Genomic DNA, 23,050 nt, shown 5'->3' with positions numbered 1-23,050 from the left:
CCTTCGCATATCAAAAGATTGGGCATTGAATTATGAACATGTTGGCATTAGTTGCATGCCAATTGGATAAAAATTGACCGCTATGGTAAAAAGAAGATGTTGACCGTTTCTTGACCTTGACCTTTGACCCAATTTATCCCAAAATCGACTCAAATGGTCCCCTGATAATAACCAATCATCCCACCAAATTTCATGCGATTCGGTTTAATACTTTTTGAGTTATGCGAGTAACACGCATACAAATAAATAAATAAATACACGGCGATCAAAACATAACCTTCCGCATTTTCAATGCGAAGGTAATGACATCATTATTTATATACATGAAGTTTGAATGCTCTCGGGTGAGAACAAGTAGCTTTGTGTGTATTCAAGGAGACACATGGCGATCTCCTTCAATACTAATATCAGTGGAGTGGTGAGCGACCAAAAAGGCGTATTGGTTCATTCCAAAATTGGTTCAATCAGGAAGAACAGGAAAAAGTGAGGCAGACAGTTTACGTGAAAGAGAAATTATGACCGATTATCATAAGATGGGCTTGAAGCTATCGACCATAAACTAAGAGAAAACTAAACTATGATAGATTATGGAACCAGCTTCCACTTTCAGACATAATCCCCTCATTTAAAAGTAGACTTAAGACTTTCCTCTTTGATAGACTTATAGTTCGGGCTGAATCAGGTTCACCTGGTCCCGCCCCTAGAGATGCTGCTAGAGGCTGATAGGCTGCTGGGGGACGTTTAGGATACACTGAGCTCCTCTCTCCTCTTCTATCTCTCCTTATGGATGGATTTACATCTCTCCATCACACATTATTTACTCTTCTCCACGGAGTCTTTGTGACTTCACGTCTCAGAGGGTCCATTGGACCTAGCTGTGTCTGATGTCTCCTTCCATGGCCCTGATGATGCCCCGCCCACTCCTCCTCTCTACCTCCTTCTGTTTCATGGATAGTGGAGGTCTACTAACTCCTCATTATTTATAATTTTGTTGTCATATTCATTGAATGTGTTTATGTGACTCTGTAACGCTTCATTCTGGTCACATGACATCTATTCTTCCGTCCATCCTGGAGAGGGATCCTCCTCTGTTGCTCCCCTGATTGTTTCTTCACTTTTTACCCCGTTTCTTCTTCTATTTCTTGGGAGTTTTTCCTGAGCCGATGTGAGGTCAAAGGTCAGGGATGTCGTATGTGTACAGATTGTAAAGCCCTCTGAGGCACATTTGTGATTTTGGGCTATATCAAATAAACCTAATTGAACAGAAACAAAAGCATACGACTGTGAGAACGTTCCCCTCTGATGCTTTTCGGGTCACAGCAGACATGTTCTCCAGAAGTAAAATAAATATTGGATATGAAATGTGTCACTCGTAAGTTACAAAGTTGTAAATATTGTATCATACGATGACCTCCTTGATCTGATTGTATTGTTGAATCCACATCAGGTATTTCTGGTTGGCTGGTGCTGTATTTGACTGGGGAACCGTTCACTTCACGGCCTCTCCCCGTGAAAAACAGCCAACCAGTAAAATGTCAGTTATTAAGGTGTGTCTTTTATGTGCAGAATGTAATTAAACAAAAACAAACACTGTAGATAGTTAATAGAAAATAATTGTTCCGGTTTCAACACGTACAAAATGTTAAAGTATGAAGAAATAACCACAGGGTGTTGTATGTGCAAAGTTAAATTGGAAAAAAAATGAAACCCACAAGTTTCCCAACAGCCATGGCTGTTTGTTGAAAATACACGCATATAAATAAATACATATATATAAATATATATACTAGGGCTGTGAAACGATTAACAATTTTAATCGGGTTAATCACAGGTTTTTGTGGATTAATCATGATTAATCACATATTACCGATATTCTCGGTATATTTTGTGAGAACATAGAGATTTATGACAAAAGACGGATATATACATTTATACATTCTTCTATACAATGGTGCTGCAACTCAGCAGTTATTTAGCAGTTTTCTTCCATATGGAACATTAATACATCTTCATCCTAAACAGAATGTTTAACCCTCCTGTTACCTTTCGGGTCAATTTGACCCCATTCAATGTTTAATGTCGGTGTTCTTTGGGGTCAATTTGACCCCAGGCTGTTTTTCACTGTGTCAAACATAGAAGAAATATCAACTTTTTTATTTATTTAAAGGGCTATTTAGGTAGTCAACAAACAAACATAAAGTACCTCACACTTAAACTTGGGAAGCGATATTAATTCTAATAATTTTCTGGAGGTTTTAATTGCTGGGGTCAAATTGACCCCGAGGGTAAAATATGTTAGTAAATGTAAAGGTAACAGGAGGGTTAAACAGAACATTTTTCTCTTGTTTGTCAACCATTAACTCCACCATGATGCAATCTAAAGGCCTCTAGTCTTCCTCTAGCAGCTGCTGAGGCAACCTGACTGTGTGGGTTTTCTTCATGAACTGGGCCGTGATGAAAGGGACGGCGGGGACACCGCTGCAAAGCTGAAACCAGATTGACAAGTGACTTTTTTTTTGCTCGGTCCCGATGCGCGCGCACGGAGCTCTGTGGCGCGCCAGACGGAGATCGATAAGTGTTAACGCAACGCGAAGAGACAGAAATGACATGCTGCTGTGGAGATACGATCAACAACAGACGTTTAGTTTAATAAAAGAACAAAGACGTGCTATAGAGAACATGTCAGGGGGCGGGCCAATCTCTTTAATGTCATGCGATCTACCGACACTACGCCGCGATCGACTGGCAGGTCGCGATCGACGTGTTGAGACCCTGATCTACAGGAAGTAAAAGTCGTAACAAGGTTTCCGGAGGTGAACCTGCGGAAGGATCATTACCGATGAACAGACCGTCTGCATGAGAGCGGACAGAGTTCAGATTGAAGTGGTGGATTGGAAGCTCATTTTGCAAGTGACTTTTTTTTCGTCCCGACGACCAACAACAGACGGATTGGAAGCTCATTCTGCGCATGCGTTAAATGCGTAAAAAAACAAAAACTAGTTAAACCTGTAATTGAATTAACTGAGTTAACGCGTTATTTTTCACAGCACTAATATATATACATATATTTATATGTATATATATTAGGGCTGTCAATCGATGAAAAATTTTTTACTAATTAATCGCACATTTTGAAATTGCGATTAATTAATCGCGATTAATCGCAATTAAAAGTTAAAAGTTAAAAGTTCATTCTTTTTAAAGACAAAACTTCACACAGAGCTGTGTTTTCAAAGAGGCTCCTACATATACAGTGCCAGCGAGGTATTTAATATCGTGGATGATAAATTGTTTCTTCAGTGAAACATCAGATTAGTAAAAAAAAAAAGTATATTGAGACCCCATTGGTCCTGTCATCTTTAACATTGAACACAGCAGAACCAGTGGCCTTGATAACTGACTGACATTCAAATATGTCACGTTAACCCTCTGGAGGCTGGGCTCATTTTATACATTTTACAAAAAAAATTAAATTCACCGTTTAACCCTTGTGTTGCCTTCGGGTCATTTTGACCCGAATCAATATTACACCCTCCTGCCGCCTTCAGGTTAATTTGACCCCATTCAATGTTTAATGTCGGTGTTCTTTCGGTAGTCAACAAACAAACATAAAGTGCCTCACACTTAAACTTGGAAAACAATATTAATTCTAATAATTTTCTGGAGGTTTTAATTGCTGGCGTCAAATTGAACCCAAAGGGTAAAATATGTTAGTAAATATAAAGGTAACAGGAGGGTGAAACATTGAATCGGGTCAAAATGACCCAAAGGCGGGGGGAGGGTTAAATATTTAATCGGGTCAAAATGACCCAAAGGCAACACAAGGGTTAAAAGTGTTTCCCTTCTTTTTAAAGACAAAACTTCACACAGAGCTGTGTTTTCAAAGAGGCTCCTACCTATAAAGTGCCAGCGAGGTATTTAATATCGTGGATGATAAATTGTTTCTTCAGTGAAACATCAGATTAGTAAAAAAAAAGAAGTATATTGAGACCCCATTGGTCCTGTCATCTTTAACATTGAACAGCAGCAGAATCAGTGGCCTTGGTAACTGACTGACATTCAAATATGTCACGTTAACCCTCTGGAGGCTGGGCTCATTTTATACATTTTACAAAATAAATTAAATTCACCGTTTAAAGTCTTTTGCATGTGACACACCCCCACGTGTTATACATCAAACATTCCAGAACAATCTCAGCTCTGAAATGAGCCTCATTGTCCTCGCGCCGTGTCCTCTGGTTCTCTGACTGACAGGCTGCTAAATGAGCCTAACCTGTGAGGTGGGAGGTCCTTTGTGATTTACTGAATGTTCATTGGTTTTTTTTCCCCCGAAATGTTGACAGACAAACGGATTGACCAATCACGTTGAAGGTTTCGTGTGTCGCGGTCTTTCCGCGCCGCGTCACCCGACACGTCGCCCCTCCGTTCCTCTGTGTATCAGAGGGGGAGACGGGAGGAAGGAGGAGCAGGAGGAAACCCGACTGATTCATCCACGAGTTAAACTGATTTCTGCTCCTTATTTTCGCGGAGAAATGATTGTTTTAAAAACGGAAACAGTGTCAAACCGTACTGCCGCGGTTTAAAAAAAAAAAAAAAAAAACGCGTTAATTGCGTTAAAATATTTTAGTGCGTTAACGCGGCCAAATTAATCGCATAGATTAACGCGTTAACGCTGACAGCCCTAATATATATATATGTATATATCTAATTTAGTATATTTTATATATATATATATATATAAAATATACAAATAAAAAATAAATATATATATATATATGTATAAATAATATTAATATATATATTAATATATAGATATATCTATATATCTATGTACATAGTAATATATATATAAAAATATATATATATATGTTTATGTATTTTATTTAGTTATTTTTTTCTATTATTTTTGCAACCATGAAATACAGAATCTGTATAAAGTTCCGCTTTTTCATAATACTGACCCAAAAAACCAAAACATTTCCAGAAGTCCACCGAGCATCCAGGCATAGCAGCGATTCTCTGAAATGAATCACCGGAAACAGAAGCCGAGAAAGTCGAGGATACTAATTAAACACCAGCAATATGCAAGAAATGAATACTTAGCTCGTTGGAAATCAAATCCTTCAATATTTACTCGATTGATAGTAAAAACCTTCAGTCACCTGAAAGTAATGAATCCATTTTACGTATTGTTTCAGCACAGCGTGTTCAGGTAAGAAATGCTGATCGTAAACCAACTTTAAAGAGTACGAGCCTCGTGTTTCTCACTTAAATGAGCCGTACTCTTGTTCTGCTGGTATCACTCCATGGAGACATTGGGCATGACATGTAATAATAAGACAGGTAGTTCATGTGTCTCAACGGCCTCTGGCTCAGCCTGTGAAGAAGAACGTTAGCTGCTAATCCAGTTTGTACGATTTTAGATTGAGTCATTAATAAAACTAGACCAAACACATTAACAGGGACATGACGGAGAGAGACAGAGAGAGAGAGAGAGAGAGTGAGTGAGTGAGTGAGATTGAGAGAGAGACAGGTTGAGAGAAAGAGAGAGTGAGAGAAAGGGAGATTGAGAGAGAGCGAGAGAGAGAGAGAGAGTGAGTGAGATTGAGAGAGAAATATTGAGAGAGAGAGAGATTGAGAGAGACAGAGAGCACGAGAGAGAGCGAGAGAGGGAGATTGAGAGAGAGAGAGATAGAGAAAGAGAGAGAGAGCGAGAGAGAGAGAGATTGAGAGAGAGAGAGAGAGATTAAGAGAGAGAGATTAAGAGAGAGAGAGAGAGAGGGTGTGTGTGTGTGTGTGTGTTGTTTAGGTGCTGTGATTTTCTTCCTGCCACTGAGCCGTCTCTTGACACAGCAATGCAGAGGCAGAATGTCGGGGTTAAGTCTCCCTGCTGACCTTTGACCTCTCTCCATTCTTGTTGGAGGGATGTTAACCGTCTCCAGTAAATGGAGCAGCGAGTCCTCCTCACAGTCCAAACAAGGAGCCGGGGCATTCTTGCGAACGTGGGAGTCCCGGCGGATGTGATACACCCCCCCCGACGATGTTAACGGCCTCTCTCCCTTTCACGCATGTGGCGTCGGGCTTTGTGTCTGCGTGCGTTGTTTGCTCTCATGAAACGAGGCCCCGGGCTTCGCTGGTGTCCGGTCAGCAGTCAAAGCCTGTGTGGCTGACTCATTCCCCCCCCCCCCCCCTGACCAACGCCACGGGTCCAATCCATGGCTGACCAAAGATAAACAGAGATGTGTTTATACAGCATCCGTCGGCCTGCGAGTTCGGTTCATTTGAATCCTGTGGAAAAAACTAACTGGAGCTCCGTGATTAAGAACAGATTGATGAACATCGAGGCAGCAAAACAGCTGGTAGAGAGTCAGAGTGGAGTCATCGCACACATGTCATTTTTCCTTTACTCCTAGAAGACGACATGCTGGGAGGAATTCCCCACGGTGTGTGTGTGTCTGATCCGGGAAAGTCTTCAGTTAGAGAAGAAGAAATACAAAATAAACAGATAATGTAATTTTACTAGTTTTTAGTCAAAAGTCTTTATTTGAAAAACTATTTATTCTGATGAGAAAACCCCCCCCCGCAGAACACGCTTGAAAGGTACGACTTCTTTACAGAAATGTTTTAACGGTTCCTGTCACGGGTTTGTCACGGGGTGAGGCTCAGGTGCAGAGAAACAGGACCGGACTCGATATGAATAACAAAAAAATATCTTTAATGAGGGAAAAAGTTCCAAAAAAAGGAAAAAGTCGGCAGGCATGGAATCGGAGGTTAAAACAGGCAGGAAGACGGAACTAAAGACAACAATCCAGCAGGAGACAAGTGAAAGACTGACACAATATATAGGGGGGAAACACAGGTGTACGGCATGAGACACTAACGAGACAAGAGTGGCTGAGGGCAGGTGAAGGGAATTAACCAATCAAGGAGGCAGAGGAGACACAGAAAAGAAATAGAGAAGACACAGAACACAGGAGACACAGCACAACAGGGCGTTACAGTTTCTTGTGACTGGAATAGAACAATTGAGAGATTAAGAGAACATGATTAAAGTGCTGCTTTCCCAGCTGAATGTTTTTTATATTTATTTATACATTTATTAAATTAATAAATACGTTTATAAAATTATATTATATTTATATAAAAAATATTATAAATATATATAATATAATATATATAATATACATTTATTCATTTAAATTTTATTATATTTTTATACAAATTAATATATTATTAGAATTATAATAACTATAATAAAAACATTTATAAATTAAATAAATACATATATTTAATTCAACGTAATAATGTACAATTGGCTAAAATATTTATGACAATTATATATTACAATATCACTGTACACACAACATACGTGATGTGTTTCTCTCTCACATTCCTGTATACGTCTTTATCACTTTGCAAAACAACTATATGAAAGGACTTAAATTGGTTTAAATGACCTGTTGACTTCTAAAAGTATATTAATTTAATTTTTTTACTTTCTCCTGCTTGTGAATCAGCATGTGTGAGACACCAGTGCAGACACGTGCTCGTGGGTTAAAGTCCGTTAAAGCTGCCGGAGGCCCCTCGCTGTACAGTGCTCATAAGCCTCTGTGAGGAGGGAAGCATTTGCAAAAATATTTTCCTTCTTAATAATTCATTCAAGTGAAAACAAACTTAATGCCACTTGGAATCAAATCGTAAAGGCACATTGTTTTGACAATAAAGAGCTGAATTAACTCAATTAAAAAATAAACAGCAATCTCAAGGACACCAGAAAGAGAAGAAAGGACATTTAACAAATACTGAAAAATTAAAGATTACATTTCTACTCTTATGCCCCCAATAAGGTGAAAAAAAGACCCTTTAATACTTAGATGAATATGAGGAAAGTATCACACAGACTACACCAATATGCTCCATGCATCAAAATGCTTTGCATTGCTGTACTGCACCATGTGACACTTTGTCCAATATATAAATAAACTTTACTTACTTTACTTACTTCCTTACACGACCAGGCTCAAAATTCAAAAAGATTCCTGATTAAGGAAGAACGAGACCCGTGGCAAGCGACGCCATTTAAATATGAATTATGATAGATTTTAGTTTATATCTAGTATAGAAATTAACATTTTCGTGGGTGTTAAAAAAAAGTCAAAATGTTTTAATTAATTACTATAACATGTAAATAAATCTGCTGCTATCCTGACTATGGATATAATGTCACAAATACCCTGATCGAATATCTGGCTCGCTTTCCTTGGCACGCTATCGTGCGAGTCTATTGAAAGAAAAAGAAAACGCTCATTTAACGGGCCATCAAGGTGCATTTGTAAGAAATACCGTATCCACTTCTCCATCGAACAAACGTGGCCCATTGAAGTATTGTGTCCGTTAAACACGACGTGACGCCCAGCCTTCAGGCAAAGAGGGCGACAAAAGGGTTTTAGATATCAGTCGCTCTAATTAGCGTTGCTCCGATGAACACATCTAACTGTCTCTTGGGTTTCTCAAGTTGAGTCATTCATCTTTTTTTTGGGTGAACGGAAATGTGAAGAGGTCATGAGATCCTGGAAAGAAGATCAAACATGGCGTGAAAGAAAAAACCCTTTCTGCATTCATATATAATCAAAGTATAGTGCACATGGTCTCAACTTGTTCTGAGGAAACTCAGTTTAAATTGTCCTTTAATCTTCATGTGCAGCTCCATTGTGTGATAAGATAATATATATTACATATGTTGTTTGAGCAGAGCATTCCTGCAGGGAAATGTCAATACAGTCTGTCACGCTATGTGGAGAAGGTAATTACACACAGAAACATGAAGGTTGCCATCTGGAACCGAATATGGTTCTTCAGAGGGATGCCATAGAAGAACCAGTGTTGGTTCCACAAAGAACCTTTCAAACCAGGGTTCTTTAAAGAATCATTTCCCTAAATAGTTCTTTAAAAAACCTATAAAGGTGTCTCAAAGAACCTTAAAAACATGGTTCTTTAAGGCACCATTTCTGGTTCCACATAGAACCTTTCAAATCATGGTTCTTTAAAGAAATAGATCCCTAAATATTTCCTCAAAGAACCTATAAAGGTGTCTCAAATAACCTTCAAAAATGATTATTTAAGGTACCATTTGTGGTTCCTCAAAGAACCTTTCAAACCAGGGTTCTTTAAAGAACCATTTCCTTAAAGGGTTCTTCAAAGAACCTATAAAGGTGTCTCAAAGAACCTTTAAAACTGGTTCTTTAAGGCACCATTTCTGGTTCCACAAAGAACCTTTCCGTCCAGGGTTCTTTAAGGCACCATTTTTGGTTCCACAAAAAACTTTCAAACCAAGGTTCTTTAAAGAACCATATCCTTAAAGAGTTCTTCAAAGAACCTATAATGATGCCTCACACGAAAAAATGGTTCTTCAGTTGGTGATGGTTCTTCGTAGAACCACAAAGCCTTTTAAAGAACCATTTAAGAACCATTACTTTTCTGTGTGCACACTCACACCCGTCATCCCCGTCCCGTCCCAAACCAAGATCACAGGGACTAATGACTAGGGGCCGTCGCCCTGACCTCTGTGGTCATCAAATATGTGCACGTACTTTCTCTCTTCATTTTCAACATCAACACACATATGGTTTCATTTTTTATTTTTTTATTGCTTTGAGATCATCAACTTACAATTTGGGATTGCAGCAGAATGCACACGAAAAAAAAGAAGTTCACGTTCAATCAAAAGAACATCGGACCATCAACGGGGTAAATACGTCGTGAGTTTTAATCAACACCAGACTAAGAGGAGTGAAATTGACGTTTATTAATTCTCCTACTTGATTTTGTAATGCACAAACAAACCTAACAATAGAAAAGAAAAGAAATATGCAGCACAAATAAAGTCTTTGGTGTTTCATTCATTACCCTGTATTATTATGATGATGATTTTATCCGAGCTATGCAGGTGGTATTCAGCCGACAGGTGAGGAAATAATCACTCTGGAGTTATTGCCAAAATATTGGTTAAAAAACGCACGGTAATAAAAACACTGGAGGAAAACCACCCAGATCTGATATCGCTGGAAGGGAAGCTGTGGTTCGGGCGGAGATAAGTGGCACCTTGTCGGATATCTGCTCATATTTCAACACATTTTCAGCTCTCGAGTCTAACATGAAGCAATAAAATGTATGTCAGGATGAAGCCGTGTGAAACTGTGAATGAATGATTTTAAGATCATGCAGTCTTACACCTGGGGGTCAAATGGGAGAGATAATCAGATTATAATGCGACACACAACACAAATAAGTCTTGTTTTTAGGTGAAGATGATAATGAGCTGAATCCAATAATCACAGGTGAAATGTGACCACAATTGTTTGTCATGGAATTAACAGCATGTGTCAGTAATCTGCAAAAATATGAAAAACAATCTCAACTCTAGACTGACAAGTCAATGTTCCCATTGTAAGGTCCATATCAGGCTAATTGTGTATTTTCTTGAATTTTTCTCAAACAAATCTTGGTCAACATTTGTTGTTTTAAAATATTTTCTATTAAATGAAGTGACTGAGTTACAATGGAAAGCCCCTCTGACATGTGTGTTGTCTAACCTTTAGCTTTAAAGATTGTGACAGATGAACAGACATAAAAAACACAGTTTTACATCTATTGCATTTTACAGTACATGTGTGCAAATCCTTGGGACTTTGTGTGGCTTTATTTTATTGAACGGTGTTGATAACAACAGTATTGATTAAGGAAGGAGAACACAAAGACTTGATGGTTTAATTTAACTGCTCATTGGGAGTGAACGTAAAGTAAAGCTGCATTATTTTCTTTGGGAAAACACTTAGGTGAAAATATCCTACTTTGGTGCATTTTATTCTTCTACTGGGAAAAAATAAATAAATGATCAACTAGAATGGGCACTCGGTAGAGCGCATACCTTCGTATATCACAAGATTGGGCATTGAATTATGAATATGTTGGCATTAGTTGCATGCCAATTGGACACAAATGTATCGTGCTATGGTAAAAAAAAGATGTTGACCTTTCCATGACCTTGACCTTGACCTTTGACCCGATTGATCCCAACATCTAATCAAATGGTCCCCGGATAATAACCAATCATCCCACCAAATTTCATGCCATTCAAGAAGATTTGACCTGTTCATGACCTTTGACCTTGACCTTTGACCCGATTGATCCCAAAATCTAATCAACTGGTCCCCGGATAATAACCAATCATCCCACCAAATTCCATGCGATTCGGTTCAATACTTTTTGAGTTCTGCGAATAACACGCATACAAATAAATAAATAAATACACGGCGATCAAAACATAACCTTCCGCATTTTCAATGCGAAGGTAATAAATAAATAAATAAATAAATACACGGCGATCAAAACATAACCTTCCGCATTTTCAATGCGAAGGTAATAAATAAATAAATACACGGCGATCAAAACATAACCTTCCGCATTTTCAATGCGAAGGTAATAAATAAATACATAAATAAATAAATACACGATATAACTAGAACGGGCACTCAGTAGAGTGCATACCTTCGCATATCACAAGATTGGGTATTGAATTATGAACATTTTGGCATTAGTTGCATGCCAATTGGATAAAAATTGACCGTGCTATGGTAAAAAGAAGATTTTGACCTTTTTATGACCTTGACCTTGACCTTTGACCCGATCGATCCCAAAGTCTGATCAAATGGTCCCCGGATAATAACCAATCATCCCTCCAAATTTCATGCGATTCGGTTTAAAACTTTTTTTGTTACGCGAATAACACGCATACAAATAAAGAAATAAACTAGAGTGCATACCTTCGCATATCACAAGATTGGGCATTGAATTATGAACATTTTGGCATTAGTTGCATGCCAATTGGACACAAATGTATCGTGCTATGGTAAAAAAAAAAAGATGTTGACCTTTCCATGACCTTGACCTTGACCTTTGACCCGATTGATCCCAAAATCTAATCAAATGGTCCCCGGATAATAACCAATCATCCCACCAAATTCCATGCGATTCGGTTCAATGCTTTTTGAGTTCTGCGAATAACACGCATACAAATAAATAAATAAATACACGGCGATCAAAACATAACCTTCCGCATTTTCAATGCGAAGGTAATAAATAAATAAATAAATACACGGCGATCAAAACATAACCTTCCGCATTTTCAATGCGAAGGTAATAAATAAATAAATAAATAAATACACGGCGATCAAAACATAACCTTCCGCATTTTCAATGCAAAGGTAATAAATAAATAAATAAATAAATACACGGCGATCAAAACATAACCTTCCGCATTTTCAATGCGAAGGTAATTACTGTTTGTGGAAAATAATTTCCATTAATTCAATTCTGCAGTCAAATCCGTATTAGTATTTAAATAAGTAGTTTTTGTTGGAGAAATTAGTCCATCAAACTCTTGAACAAGAGTAGAGAGAACATAAAAACCATACATATATACGGAGAGGTCCCTCTCTGTTACATTTAATGCTAAAGTCTAAGTCAAAGTCCAAGATATGCAACCTCAACCCCTACATTTAGTTCAGTTTGTAGCCAAGCAATCTCTTTTCCCTCCATACTGATCCTGATCCATCTGTCACCTTCACAACGCCGCGCAGAATGTCGTCGCCGAAAGCCTTAATCGCATGTTTAAAAGTCTTTCCTGAGTGGGATCACAAAAGAAGACCCCTGCAATCAAATAAAAAAACACTTAGATTAGGAAAGGGAAAAAAGACACAGCGGTTCAAGATGAAACTTCAAAAACGAAGGAGAAGGGGGTCTAGCTGCAGAGCTCCAGGTCTCGGGGCCCACCTCTCTCCGTCGGACCATTTCCTGGATGAAATAGTGCAGCCAGAGATGATCATCAAGACGCGATCGCGTGCAAAAACCCACACAACCTTGAGCGATAACACCGAGGTAAACAGTCCAAGCTTAAAGCTAGAGTTGGCATTGGACATGCCTGTCTGTCTGTCTGTCTGCCTGTCTGTCTCAACACCTGCCTGTCTGTCTCAACACCTGCCTGCGTGCACTCTGCCTGCGCACTCATTGCACGTCTCGAGCCTTCCGCAAGCTGCTAGCTTGAAAGCTGTGAGTGCTAACGACAGCAATGTCAGTTGTTTACGTTTTTCGGGGAGTAGATTTGGAGGGAGAGGCCTCGAGGGCCGGGCGGTATTGCTGACTAGGCAACTTTCCCACTAGATTACCAAACTTTTGAGCGAGCGCTGCTAACTACTTTCTTTGGAGAAGAGTTGGCAACACTGGGCAGGTTTTTTTCGGTTGGATTATTTTTTCTTAAATCTAGCATGCTCTTGCTAGTTTCTCAAAATCACCAACCCTAGATTTAATATGTTGAAATGACTGCACCGTTAAAGTTAAGCTGCAAATAACTTGCAACAACCTTTATGTTAAATGCTGAAATTATTTGGCACCATTTTTTTTCTTTTTCTTCCTGTTGATGTCCCAATGTTAACGTTAGCTTGCTAACGACATAAGGACTTTTACCTTCGTGTTATTGCTGTAGGTTGTGTGGTATGGGCATGATGGGATGTACGGAAAAAGTACTCAGATCCTTTACTTCAATAAAAGTAGAAATACTGAAGTTTATGAAGTCATGAATTCAAAATGTTACTGAAGTAAAGTACATAAGTCGTACCAGCAAAATGTATACTAAAAGTACTCAGTATGCAGAATGGCTCGTTAATTTATTTATGTTTTACTAACAAATACATTTCAATGTTGTAGTTTATCAATGTATTGGTCATACTTTGTATTCTACTATACTAGGCTACTGATTCATATTAAATAAGCATACCCTTTTTTATATATCAAAAGTGGCTAGTAACTTTAAATGTAAAATAAAGTAAGTGGAGTTAAAAGTACAATGTTTACCTCTGAAATGTAGTGGATTAGATGTATAAAGTTGCATAAAATGGAAATAAGTAAATCAGTTAGTATGACCAAATTGCATTTAAATAAATGTACTTACATGTTAAGTTTCATCACTGTATGGACACGATACAATGTGTTGAATATTATGCTCAGTAGGCTTCTTTATTTGTTAACAATAAGCGCCATACAACAATACACTGCCCAATATAATAAAGTTAACTGTAAATGTAATGAATGGATTTCCCACCATGGGTTCTGGTGATGGAGATGGGTCCCAGCCTGTAGCTCTGCAGTGGGACGCTACTGAATCGAAAGTTTAAAAGACAACTCAGTGAAAAAGAGCTGTACCTAGATCAGTGCAAACCATGTCTGACCAACATTTAGGTGGTTATCGTCCACCACAGATAAAGTCTATTGGACTGAATTTGCCTTAGAGCTGTGAGTGAGAATTGACATTCCTCTGAGGAAAGTCAAAACTTAGTCACAGCGTGTATAGTGTCAACAACTGGACAATGTTAATGTCAAATTACAGAAAAAGAGGCTTGTCGTTTAATTTCATAAGCAGAACATGTTGTTTCTTGTTATTGTATATAAAAGGTAAGATGGTGTTAAAGAAAAAAAATACAAAATGAGTGACAATTTCATCACTATGTTTCCAGCCGAGACGACAGCAAATGAAGTCGTATTCTGGCATGACATTTTACCGAGATCCAAGGGAATCAAAGAGAAGCTTATGTTTCTATCTTCGTAGGTCGCTGACATTATCTTTCAAAGCCGATTGGCTTCTACAAAGCCAAGACCTTAGCACTCTAAGAATTTCTCAAGCTGAGCCAATTTAGCTTGAGTCAACTACATTTGATCATCCCCTTGGTTTCCCTTTTTGTGATTACATTTATCTGAACTTTAGTGCAACTATTAAAAAGGCAAATCCAAAGTGATGAAAATGCTACACATTCTTAAAGGTGTGGCTTTTGTAGAGTTCACTAGAAAGAAGAGTTGCTGTGCAGAAATGCCAGAGAGAGGCAGAGACAGAGTGCACTCATGACACTAACACTAAACACTAAAGCACAACCAAGGAGTCAGTGGCTTTTACTTACACAGATACCACAGCACTCACTCATTGCAGAGCTTACTTCTTCTTCCCGCCTAATGACACATTTTCAGTTTTTTTCTTCTGTGCCTCATTGAACAAAAGACACACCTTTGTGTTAGCAAGTGGTTCTACATATCTTCCTCTAAAAGCGGGAAACAAGTATTTCTGCCATTGTTTCTACACTCTGCTTACTGTAGGTACCTTCAAGGCCAGACGATCCTTGAAGGTACTTACAGTCAATGTTATTTGGTATTCCACACGGGCTCAACGACATGTGAAGAGTGTCAGGTGGAAATCAACAGGTGATGTAGTTTGAGACATACTTTGAAAATAGTAGAGTAAAACAAAAAAGTTATGTGTGGTTTGAATAAAAGTATGATTGTGCCGATAGCCAGACAGATAGAATACTATAAAAGAGGTTATACCTCTGTCATGGCATCGTCGATCTGTTTCAGCTCCTCATAGTGGTCACGCGAATCTCTCAAAGGTTGAACCATGATCTCCTCAATCTGAGGAAAAAGCTGTTGGATGCCACAGTAAGAACATTCATTAATAACCAATGTGTGTGTCCTGGTAAAGGAACACATTTGTACACACACACACATGTTGTCCTACCTTCATGACAGTCTCAAACATTGGGATGAGGACAAACTTGATGAATCCGATCTGAGCGGTGGGTTTGGTGACTTTATCTCTGTCCATGAAGGGAGCCACGGGGAGGCCCTCAGACTTCTCCCTGTCACTCTGGGAGGCACATAAGTAGGAATTTATTCATTTAAGCTATTGCTCACAATGAAACACAATCGTACTTCACCTTGACGGAAATAGACAATGGCTTTCAAAAATGGCTTTGGCTGAGGTCACCTGCATGAAGTACTCCTCCAATAAGCAGTCGACCCATGGCTCAGCGACCTCCGTTGGCCTCACTTCGTTGGAAATGTCACAGCACTTGATCAAAACCATCTTCAGCTGAAAACACACGCACATGTATGAACATACACACAACACGAAAAACACAGGATAAAGAAGCCATACAGCATCGACTGTGTTTCTGTGACTATTTACCACAATTACACGAATACAATCTACAACACGCCCAATAGATAAAGGCCTGCTTATGTTGATGTCTTGCATGTTCATCTACAGTAAACAGCTGACGTCGAGCAGTGATGCAACGTGATCTCGTGTACATACGCATGTCATATGCTCTTCGACGGTGAAGTCCAAGCTGTCCACCTTTTGCTTGAAGGACTCCAGTATCTCCCCGTGTCTGGCCATGTCGGTGGCCAGAATGAGGGTGATAATTGACTTGAAATATAAAAAAAACAAAGTCAGTTTGTCACATACTCACATTTAAAGTCAAAATTGTCTTCAGAATAATATGTCAATGCGTGACAAGACTGTGTATAATTAAGATAAAGCTCAGCGTGCTCGTCTTGAATTTACATCTCACCTGCCGGATCTGTTTGAACGCCTCCAGATCCACATTTGCAAAAATGTTGCACTCGGGAAGAGAGAGGATCTGGAAGGCCACTGCACAGTGATGGTTCTCCAGGGGAGATATGTCGTTGTAGCGAACGGCCAGCTCTGTGCGGGCATTGATTTGGTATCTGATGGATGGATGACACGGGTGAATGGATAGATTGATAGTATATTTCAATGAAGCTTGTCTGATATGAGCACTGCCGAAAAACCCAGAACCAAAACAACACTCTAATCTGAACCAGGCTGTTTTCATACCTGGACTCTCTCCATGCTGAACTAGTTTCACAGTTCATTGACCACAGTGTTGTGCAAAGGATGTCAAAAACATAACGGGGTCGATCTGCAGTGATCTACAGTGAACACACTTACGTACAGAAGAGGGAGTCTTACGTGTTGTTGTAGCCAGGGTGGTCTAGGTCGTGACACACTGCAGCTGTCATTAGAATACCCATATCTGTGAGAGTCATCTTATCCTGGACAACAGTGTGAATCAAAGTTAATTGAAATTGAAAAATGTCCGTTCAGGAAATTCGTCGTCTGATATTACAAACTAAAATACGACTTATAAAAAATGGTCATGAACACACACAAACCTGGAGGTTGCAGAGGTTAATCATGCCATACATCATCTGACTCACGCAAAAGCAATGGCGAAAGTTGTGGAAAGGATTACTGCGGTAGTTGTCCTGAATTGCCAACTGGAAGACAAGATAATTCATCATGAGTCGCAAATCAAAATTATTTCCAGCATTGTATGATTTTCAAATGATTTACTTATCTGTGTAAGAACATTGATATTAGCAAGTAAAAGCTTTTTGGGAATCTGCACCATGTGCATGGCGCTATACTGTACATCAATGTGCATATACAGTATATACATGTGGATGGTGGTATACAGTATATCTATGTGCGTATACAGTATATCCATGTGAATATTGGTACTGTACCAGCCAGCGTTTGAGTGTGATGGGGTTCATGTTGAATTCCTTCACCAGTCCCAAGTCATGGTACATGTACTCCAAACAACTTAGCATCTGCAGCCACAAAGGAGGAGAACAGACATTCAGACTTCAATCACTTGGATGACATGGAATGGAAATGTTTGATTGAGTTATGAAGCGGCAGAGTCTACCAACCTCGTTGTGTTCCCAGTGCCAGACATCGAATGTTGGCTTCTTGAGCGCCTCCACAGTCTCCTGAGACAGCGTGTACTGTAAATGCCAAATAAACGAAGTCCGTCAGAACTTTAAAAGAGGCTGTAAATATTCAAGAAGAAAGCTTTTTTTTCGAATAAGTACTTAAAGTAATAGTTCCAGTGGACATACTTTTGGGTAATTGGGGACATCTCGTCTCGGAGTGACCTTCTTCCCATCGTCAAAGTTGTATTTGCACGAACAGTTTACTCTGAATTTAAAAGGAAAGAAATCCCCCCCAAAAAGATAATTTTTTTTACCGGATTTGGTTTCGGTTGAAATCTGTCAAATCTATTGTCCAACTTCCCATTCATTTCACCTGCCAGCACCTCTTGAAGTCATCTCATCCCGTAGATTTTTCAGATCATTTTTACACTTCTCGATCTCCACCACCTTCAGGCCCTCCACTGAAAAAGCATGGCAGGAAATATCGCATTAGAGCATTAGAGGTTCTCAAAAGCTTTTTCTGTCGTGCCCCACTTTGGAGAAAGGAAAATGTTCACGCCCAACCGCCCAAAAAATGGTCTATGCTGACTTTTTATCGAAATAGCTTTTTGTGACTAAAGAAAATCGCATCACTTTGATCTTTTAATTAAAAAAAATATACCACGTACGTTCCACTCTCTTCTCCAGCATCGCTAGCCTGTTGGTGACCTCAGTCTTCAGCTCGTTAATGCGAAAGGCTCTGTGAGGACAAAGAGGAGAAAAGCGACACACAATTTACACGGTGCGTTGCTAATCACGACACGAATGAAACTGGGATGAAATGTGTGTGTGAGGTGTGTGTGAGAAGGCTTCTGAGGCGTTACCTGCTGAACTGATCAGCCACCTGGGACAACACGTTCTGAAACATGTCCTCTTTCTCCACTGAGATGAAACATACACACATAAATCATCACGAAAGCATTTACGTTGTCCACATTTATATTTTCAAGCTCGTTATTACTTTCCCAGTAGACGTGTCATGTGTTAGGTAGAGTGAAAATAAAATAAAGTTGTTGTAGCTGTACCTCCAATTTGACCAGTCGACAGAGGGACAACCTTGTACAGAGAGCTGTGAGGAAATCAGGATGGAATTATTATTATGATTCAATCAGTTTGACCATGTATTTGTATTATTTTTTTCATTTTGATGGAGCAATTCGTGCTCATGGTTAATTCAGTCAGCTGTTGTGTGAATATAATTGGGAGTTTGAAGAAAACACCCCTGGGTTGGGGTGGATGTTTAGAAAAAAAGATGACATCAAATGAAGTGTACATTTCTGGCATATCTGTACAAATACAATATGATAATAATACTGGTATGTTACTTTGGAGAGTTGGTGGGCATGGTGGGATCTATGGAGACCAGCGCTCCTTCTAGGTCCACCATCATGATGGCAGTGTTCCTGCGGTGACAGGATCAGAGGAAAAGTAGAAATCATCTGAGTTTTATTCACTTTCCTTAATATGTATTCACATAAGAGATGAACATAAATGATCCTTGTTTATGAAATGAAAGCTATTAGAAAATGTACAAATATTCACGGTGTCAAGACTATATCATCTCCTCCATACAAAGAATAACTACGGGTTGACACATTTATTTTCCTCAATGTAGGTACACAACCGAATTAAATATGATGATAATGATCTTGCTTTTATACTTTATTATGGTCTGCTTTGGTGTGCATGTCTGTTACATGCAGACGCTCGTTGTATGTCATCGGCCATTTTCCTGCACCCTAATCTTGCTATGTTGTGCGACATTGTTATGCAGCTTCATGGGAAACTTTTTAAACATATATTAAATAATTTTCTTAACCCTTGTGTTGCCTTCGGGTCATTTTGACCCGATTCAATGTTTAATGTCGGTGTTCTTTCGGGAGTCAACAAACAAACATAAAGTACCTCACACTTAAACTTGGAAAACAATATTAATTCTAATAATTTTCTGGAGATTTTAATAGCTGGGGTCATATTGACCTCAAGGGTAAAATATGTTAGTAAATATAAAGGTAACAGGAGGGTTAAACATTGAATCGGGTCATATTGACCCGAAGGCGACAGGAGGGTGAAACATTGAATCGGGTCAAAATGACCCGAAGGCAACACAAGGGTTAAATATATTAGCAAACAAAAACGACAAACCTCGGAATATTGGATGAGGAACACAGCAGCTCCTTGATGTCGAAGGCGCTGCAGTGACCGCTGAACACCACCTGGGGGCAACACGTTATATACATAATGGAGATGATGGGTGAAGGTTGTTACATGGGATGAACTTTTTAGTATGTATTATGTATCATCTCGTCTCGTAACATTAGTAAACCTAACATTCGGCCTACTTACATACCCAACGCAGTGTGTGTGTGTGTGTGTGTGTGTGTGTGTGTGTGTGTGTGTGTGTGTGTGTGGTTAAAGGAGGACCTGCACACAGAGGTGGTTTATGAGGACTCGATGTCCCTACAAGGTGGGAAGGTATCAAGTTTCAAGTTTTTTCTTCTTTTCTTCAGACAATCAAATCATAGCGGATGGTCAAGTGAGGGGTCGGCTCACTGTGTGGTTGATTGAGGTCAAGTCACCAAGGAGACCAGTGAGAGAAGGAAATGGACAGCTGGAGTGTGAGAAGGAGACAGTTTCAAACTGCCCAGTTTAATAATGTCATTGTTTTTAATGTACACTTTTATTGATCCCACAGTGCATTCAACCTATTCTTCGTTGTTAAGGAAGCGCCCGGGGTGCAACTGAGGGTTCAGTGTCTTGCTCAAGGACACTTCGACATGCAACTAATGGGGAGAGCGGGCATCGAACTGCGTCTCGAAGGAAGCAGGTGTAGCAGACAAACACTCAGGCCGTGGGCTCGGGGCTCTTCAACAGACATGTGTCATCGGCAGCTCTCTACTTGAAGCGCTCTCCATCACACAGGTCAGCGTGTGTGTCATGTATCTCTGCATCTCAACTCTGTGTGTGTGTGTCATGTATCTCTGCATCTCAACTCTGTGTGTGTGTGTCATGTATCTCTGCATGTTTGCATCTCAAGCCTCAAACCATTTCTCATTTTAAATGACCACTGAGCTCTTGTAGTCTTATGACTGCAATTTGAATTTTGCATTAGACGTGTTATTTTTCATTTATGCTGAATTGCTGTTTTTCATAAAAATAAAGGTAGGAAATTGATCAAAATCCATATTTTCAATGGTACAACAGAGCAGAAAGCAACAGGTGTTTTCCTTCTGTCAGATGGCTACCTGCTCTGATCTCCTCCTCAAACAGCCACTGGGAATACTCGCTACGTGAGTCAAGAAAATCCATTTTTAATTGCCATAATTAATCTTGTTATAGTTGACTTGGAAATTAAACCAATTTAGTATTATTGATGTCTAAAAATGTAATAACTAAATAGATTCCAAAACGTAAAGTTAGTGGATCCCCAGTGCATGAATTGACACATATTTTGGATTGTATTGCCAAAATACTCCATATTAATTATGTAATTAATTAATTAAATTGACGTTAGTTAGACGCCATCAATCATTATTTTTTTATGTTTAAACTGTAGAAATAGTTGTGCAACAAACCTTTACGGTCTGCAAGTGAAATGTTTATCAAGTCTGTATTAATTATTTTATTTATTTCTATTCATTTCCAAACCCAAATAGTACATGACTCTATTTGTTGGCAATAGAAAAGTATATTCCCTAAAAAAGGAAGGCTAACCTTATTATCGTAAAAAAATATATATATATTTCACCCAGCAAAATGCATTTCCATAATGTGTATCGTCACATTATATCTATAATAAACATCTTTTCACCCACCTTTTGCACTTTCCCATCCACATCCAGGTAAATGGTTTTTGGGGCATAAGAGGAGGAGCTGGAGCCCATCTCGACCTCCCTCTCCTCTCTTACACACCTGCAAAGATTGTGGCTGGAAGCCCCTGATCAAAAACCTGATGAGCCAATAGAAAATAAACAATAAATGGAGAACGCTAATTAATTTTTTGTAGTTACATGTAGCTGAGTGTAGACCAAAAGTCATGAGAAGAAAACATCAGCAGGGCAGCATTGGTTTCTGTCCACACATTTTAAACAACATAATAATTTGTAAAGTGCATTTGAGTACCTTAATCAAGACGTTGCAAGAGATTTAAAATAAATAATAAATGTAATAAAATATATAGAAAAATATTACTCTTGAAAATGTAAAAAAAACCTTGCAAGTAGTTTAAAATAGAAAAGAAATGTATTAAGATATATAGAAAAATATTACTTGTGAAAATGTAAAAAAACATTGCAAGAAGTTTAAAATAAATAAGAAATTTAATAAGATATCTAGATAAATATTACTCGTGAAAATTTACAAAAAGATTGCAAGAAGATAAAAACAACTTTTTTTTAAATAAAATATCTAGAACAATATTTCTCTGGAATTTTTTTTACAGTTTAAAATAAATTAGAAATGTAATAAAATATAAAGAAAATACTACTCTGGAAAATGTAAAAAAATAAATAATAATAAATAAATACAAAATTGACTAAAAATACACAGACAAATATTACTGGGGGAAAATATAAAAAAACATAATTAAAAAAACTGCACAAACTTTTTTCTTCAACAGAAAACAATATAAAACTGTTCACAGTCTTAAACATATCAGTCATATTAATTGACAAAAAGCAACGGCACTCACAGTGTCAGCGGTGCAGCTTTTCCCCCCGTGGAGACCGAAGGTCCTGAGGATGCAGCTGAGTCACATGCAGACACACAAATACACACCACATGCAAAAGGACGAGCCACGGGAGGAGAGAGAGAGAGAGAGGAGGTGAGTGATGTTAGAAGGCGAGGAAGTGATGGAGAGCCAAAGAGGTATGGAGTACTATGAGTATATCCGGCACTCTAAACCGGTTGCCAGGGTACCGTTACTATGGAGAAGAAAAGACAACCCATAATGTCTTAATCGATGCAAGGCTTCTTTTTTGTGTGTGTGTTTTTATCGGTTACATTTCATTCATACCAGTCATCCCATAGTTTTGATAACCATTACACATCTTACAGTCAGTGGTATAATACAGTGATCATACACTTACGCAGTGACTAGTGTCACTTTCTGCGATGTTTTCATAATACATTCTCCATAATATTTTTCATAATATATATAATTATTTTTCTCCACTTATTTTTATGTGTTCATTTAGATATATTGACATAAAACAAATACCAAAATGTCAGATATAAACATAAAAAAATTAAATATAATAGGGCAAAATGAAACATATATACACATACATACACACGTACATACATATACACCCAACGACAAAAATAACACCCCTTATTGATTATCATAGCTTTCTTATGTATTAATATATAATTTAAAACATACTT

At 38.5% G+C, this 23,050-nt stretch overlaps 1 protein-coding gene across 2 annotated transcripts; it reads right to left on the bottom strand.

Annotated features, from left to right (window-relative positions):
- Window positions 1-15,037: 15,037 nt before the first annotated feature.
- On the bottom strand, window positions 15,038-21,548 carry pde9ac (phosphodiesterase 9ac). 2 transcript variants are annotated; one of them, XM_056441580.1, is made up of 18 exons: window positions 21,480-21,548; window positions 19,810-19,880; window positions 18,990-19,067; window positions 18,690-18,733; window positions 18,489-18,546; window positions 18,294-18,364; window positions 17,999-18,086; window positions 17,812-17,890; window positions 17,623-17,697; window positions 17,434-17,520; window positions 17,080-17,184; window positions 16,877-16,959; window positions 16,455-16,611; window positions 16,196-16,309; window positions 15,866-15,970; window positions 15,617-15,745; window positions 15,427-15,522; window positions 15,038-15,088 (listed from the first exon to the last, which is right to left on the bottom strand). In XM_056441580.1, exons 1-18 carry the CDS (start codon window positions 21,546-21,548, stop codon window positions 15,038-15,040), a joined length of 1,560 nt encoding a protein of 519 aa, XP_056297555.1. The 2 variants fall into 2 exon arrangements, with proteins under 2 accessions (XP_056297555.1, XP_056297556.1); XM_056441581.1 differs by having other exon boundaries at window positions 17,812-17,888; window positions 18,009-18,086.
- Between the last annotated feature and the right edge of the window lie 1,502 nt (window positions 21,549-23,050).

Source organism: Pseudoliparis swirei, chromosome 20, assembly GCF_029220125.1.
Source record: "Pseudoliparis swirei isolate HS2019 ecotype Mariana Trench chromosome 20, NWPU_hadal_v1, whole genome shotgun sequence".
NCBI classification, from domain to species: Eukaryota; Metazoa; Chordata; class Actinopteri; order Perciformes; family Liparidae; genus Pseudoliparis; species Pseudoliparis swirei.
The sequence above is the reverse complement of the archived record's forward strand: the minus strand, read 5'-3'. Positions and strand labels throughout refer to the sequence as shown.

Excerpts from the sequence above, each read along its gene's own strand:
- pde9ac (XM_056441580.1), bottom strand. The coding sequence starts at position 21,548 with ATGGGCTCCAGCTCCTCCTCTTATGCCCCAAAAACCATTTACCTGGAT. Across the intron at positions 18,365-18,488 it reads GTGGCTGATCAGTTCAGCAG|AGCCTTTCGCATTAACGAGC; the intron begins GTAACGCCTCAG and ends TTGTCCTCACAG. Across the intron at positions 15,523-15,616 it reads TGTTTGAGACTGTCATGAAG|CTTTTTCCTCAGATTGAGGA; the intron begins GTAGGACAACAT and ends GGCATCCAACAG.